Source organism: Chaetura pelagica, unplaced genomic scaffold (assembly GCF_000747805.2).
Source record: "Chaetura pelagica isolate M959 unplaced genomic scaffold, ChaPel_1.0 scaffold302, whole genome shotgun sequence".
NCBI lineage: Eukaryota > Metazoa > Chordata > Aves > Apodiformes > Apodidae > Chaetura > Chaetura pelagica.
This window is the reverse complement of record NW_009952561.1, coordinates 1,525,098-1,529,185: the sequence shown is the minus strand read 5'-3', so window position 1 is coordinate 1,529,185 and position 4,088 is coordinate 1,525,098. Positions and strand designations below refer to the sequence as shown.

General features: G+C 53.1%; 1 protein-coding gene across 1 annotated transcript in view; it reads right to left on the bottom strand.

Annotated features, from left to right (window-relative positions):
- Nucleotides 1-30: 30 nt before the first annotated feature.
- The window catches only part of LOC104384881 (disintegrin and metalloproteinase domain-containing protein 2-like), a 16,651-nt gene continuing 12,593 nt past the window's right edge, over nucleotides 31-4,088 (bottom strand). Inside the window, exons 11-21 of the mRNA XM_009993266.1 lie at nucleotides 4,047-4,083; nucleotides 3,379-3,441; nucleotides 3,260-3,335; nucleotides 2,951-3,040; nucleotides 2,424-2,622; nucleotides 1,978-2,086; nucleotides 1,499-1,682; nucleotides 1,100-1,180; nucleotides 706-823; nucleotides 467-584; nucleotides 31-208 (exon numbers count right to left, since the gene is read on the bottom strand). Of these exons, the coding sequence (XP_009991568.1) occupies nucleotides 31-208; nucleotides 467-584; nucleotides 706-823; nucleotides 1,100-1,180; nucleotides 1,499-1,682; nucleotides 1,978-2,086; nucleotides 2,424-2,622; nucleotides 2,951-3,040; nucleotides 3,260-3,335; nucleotides 3,379-3,441; nucleotides 4,047-4,083 (1,253 nt within the window). The remainder of the gene's footprint in view (nucleotides 209-466; nucleotides 585-705; nucleotides 824-1,099; nucleotides 1,181-1,498; nucleotides 1,683-1,977; nucleotides 2,087-2,423; nucleotides 2,623-2,950; nucleotides 3,041-3,259; nucleotides 3,336-3,378; nucleotides 3,442-4,046; nucleotides 4,084-4,088) is intronic.

Below are 4,088 nucleotides of genomic sequence, written 5' to 3'. Positions count from 1 at the left end.
CCGGACACGCGGATCCGCCCAACGCCTTTATTAGCGCCCGCGCGGCGGCCCCGGCTCCGAGCCCAGGTCTGAGTCAGGCTCCGCGTCGGACTCCAGATCAGGCTCCGGATCAGACTCCAGATCAGGCTCCGCATCGGACTCCAGCTCTGATTCAGGATCAGACTCCAGATCAGGCTCCGAGCAGTCTCCGTCCTCCTGGGTGGCAGAGCTGTGCAGACACAGAGCCTTCCCTCAGCCCCGGGGAGCACCTCACGCTCCCCAGGGACATCACCTGAGCCCCGGGAATCACCTCATCCCACCCCAGGCATCACTCGATATCCACCCCCTGAGGGCATCACTCCAGCCCCAGGAGTCACCTCAGCCTCGGGGATCAGCTCGGCCCCGTCCTCCCTGGGGATCACCATGGCCCTCTCCCATACTCCCCCTCCCCCCCACCCCCATCCGCGGGGCCAGCCACCTGCAGCACCAGCCCTGCCACCAGAGGATGAGGCTGGTGGCAAAAGCCAGGATGAGGACGAGGAGACAGGAGCCCAGCACCTGCCAGCCCAGCGACCTGTCCCACAGCAACTGGTGCCTGGGGAGACCTGGTGAGACACGGCAGGCAGGGCTCCAGGGGCCACCCTGCCTGCCCAAGCTAGGGACCCCAGCCCAGGGCCCCTGCCCCCCAGCCCAGGGCCCCTGCCCACCTCCACCACGGTTACTCACCACTGTCTGACAGCTGGAGGCCGCTGTCAATGCTCCCCCCCAGGGGGGACCCCTTCCGCAGGCAGTCGGGGGGCTTCCAGCCAGGGTGGCAGTGGCAATGTCCCTTATTATTGCACACCTGGAAAGCCCAGGGGCGGGCAGCAAAGGTTTGCTGTGAATTCATATGATGCACTCCCCTGCCCAGAACAGCAGCAGTCGTGCTGCCACTGGGGCTGGGTAAGGCTCTGTGCACTTATGGGCTCTCTGGCAATTTTAGAATATTAGCTGATAAGGTCAGGATTGTGTACAGTATCATCTAAAATGGGGTTTTGACCAGTTCCCAGAGAAGACAGAAAATTTTCACCAAAAAAAAGCCACCTGCCCCCCACAGCCCCCACGTGTGGGATTGACTTACACCATGGCCATGGCACTGCTCTTCACTGTCACAGTCAGATCCCAGTACAGAGAGTGGTTGACAAGTGTTGTTTATACACACCTAGGGAAAACCCCAGCAGTTCCAGTTCAGAATTCACAGCACTCAGCCCATCAGTCTTACATCCCAAACAGGAGTGAAAATGCTCTGCTTTTAGGAAAACAGTAACAGTGTTCTTCAAATCTATAGTTCCTGCCTTAGGGTTGGGTTACACCTGACACTCTAATTGTGCCAAACCTTTTGTGTCATGTTTGCTTGTTTTTACAGTGTTTGTAAATATCAAGCACACTTATACTGCAAACGAGCAAGTAGTTCTAGAGCCCTGGTTAGTATTTACAATACACATCTGGCATTACAGATGATTGTAAAATGTTTCCTCACCTTCTCAGAGCCACACTTTGTACCTGGTGGGACCAGAAGAGGATCCAGCCTTGCTGGTGTGTTCAAATAATTCAAAGATACACATACGTCCTTGTGCACTCGGACATAGAGAGCAGCAGCAACATCTGATGGAAACGGAGTGCTGTACGGGTACGTGCAGATTAACTTCCCACATCTCAGATGCCTACAAAATCAATTTGCATGGGATGTGCTGCTACCTGATGAAACACCAGAAACATTAAACTGCACAACACAAATCTGGAGCACTGCACAGTAAGAAACATTAACAGGACTGGGAAGTTCTAGAAATGGTCTGTGACTTACGGAGAGACACTATCCTGCTAAGAGGAACACACATAATTCTATTTATTGTTTCACAAATCTCACTGTCACCTGGAGTCTTGATGCTTTCTCTGATGGTACAGCCCCAATTAAATATGCATTTTTAGTGGATCAAGAGCCCTTTCCCTAGAGCATACCTCCAAGCACAGGACTTAAAGCCTTGTCTGGGCTGGAACCCGCAGTGTCCAAATCTGTCCCCATGACTATTGAGTTCCTCGTAACAAGCCACAGGAGCGCTTTTTGAATCTACAAGTTTAGCAACAATATTCATTATAATTTAAAGGAAAATAAAGGGACATATCATGGTATTTAATAATGTCTTAATTTTTCATCCTGTTCACAGCAGAACATCTTCACTAATTACAGAAAATACCTGCCCCTGAACTGCCAAACCCTCAGCAGTCCTGAGTGTCAGAAGCAAGTTACCAACCAACCACAAACCCTCGTGTCCTCCAAAACCAGGCTAGAAACACACAACAAGACCAACCTGAGATTGGTGCCTTAATGAGAAAAGACATCTGTGGCCACCTCCCAGGTGCTGGCCAGGACCAGCAGCACCAGCACAACCAGAGCATCCCGGTACCTTTCCCATAGATCTGCCGGCACTGCAGGTCTGGAGAGCGGCAGCGTCCCTGGTAGCAGTACCCGCTGCTGTGCTCGCAGTTGTGCCCGTCCTGCACGTACAGGTCGGGGGGGCAGGACGCCGAGGAGCCGTTGCAGAACTCGGGCAGGTCACAGTGCAGGTCGGCCGCGGGGCGGCACAGGGCGTTCTTGGGCTTGAACTGGCAGAGGAGGCAGAGAGGGCTCTTTCTTCCCCCAGCCCTGCACACCCACCAGCCCCACACAGCCCCTCCTGACACTGTCCTGACACGTCCCTGGTCCCTCGGGACCCCCTCTGTGGCACTCAGCTCACCACACACGTTACACCACCCAACACAGTCTTCCCAAGAAATATTCTTCCCAGGGGTTTCAGAGCTGGAAAGCCCAACCCCGGGAACCTTTCTGATTGCACAGCAGGAAGTTTCTCTCCACCCCTCAGCATGGGGACATACTATTTCTCCAAAACCAAACCATGATCTTGTTTGTGCTAATTACAAAAACGTGCCTTACCTGACATTCATTACAGCATAATCCAGAGGAACATTTCACTCCCAGCTTAAACTGACAGGTGTTATTACAACATTTATCCTTCAAGCATTCCTGGGGACACATTGAAACCCCGTCATTCTATTTCCTTGTGCTCCCAGAGCTTTTTACTCTCAGAGGTTCCCCTCTTCCCCGTTCTCCCCAGAAACCTGCACTCAGCTAACATCTAGCAGAAGAAACATCATGGAAACGACCTAGAAGCTGACAGGGCCCTTCCTGGGCTGGCCTCTCCTCCAGCTGTGCCTCAAGCCCTCGGCCCTCCCGCAGCCCCACCTGGGGGGTCCCACAGTCGCACTGCTCCCCGGGCTCCACGACGCCGTTGCCGCAGGCGGCCCGCACGGAAGGACGGCTGGTGCAGAGCGGGCCTGATGAAGGGACAGTCCCTGTTCTGCCTCAGGAAGGTTTCAAAGTCCCCGACGCTGCAGTTGCTGAAGGCTTTTGCCCCACTGAAGTGTCTAAAACAAAGCAATGATCCATTTATGTGACCACACCTACGGTGTCCACTCTGAAACCCTGTGCAGAGCAAGGACTGGCTCAGCTGATGGCACCAGGCACAATGGTCCCCTGAGTGTCTGCCAGTTCACTTGTCAAAAATGACTTTACAACCTAGGAACAGAGATTAAGAAGCACTCAGGAATATCTTGTTTTTGGAACACAAAGTGTCCTTTTCCCAAGTCACTACTTTATCTTTCCTATAGTAAGAACAACTGCATTGTTTTCTCACAATGTTTCCAATTCCTTTCTGGCTGTCACTCTAGATATGCTATTTTAAAGTATATTTAACATGCAATTATTTTGTAAAACTGGATTCAGATCATGTATGAGCAGTAACACGGTCAGGAGAGCTGGAAGAGCACACCCTCCTGTTTAAAGCAAATACAATTACTTCTCAAAAATATTCACTAACACAAACACTAATTTTTATGGACAAGATAATAAAACGAAAGGCCAAAATACTGGCAGCTGCCGGGTCCCTGCTACCCCCAGCACCCCCTGCCCACCCGCCCCGGTCCCCGCAGCCCCCGGGCAGCCCCTGGCAGGGACGGACCCCCCGACTCACAGCGCCTCGGGGCTCATCACGCAGACGCGCCCGGGGCAGACG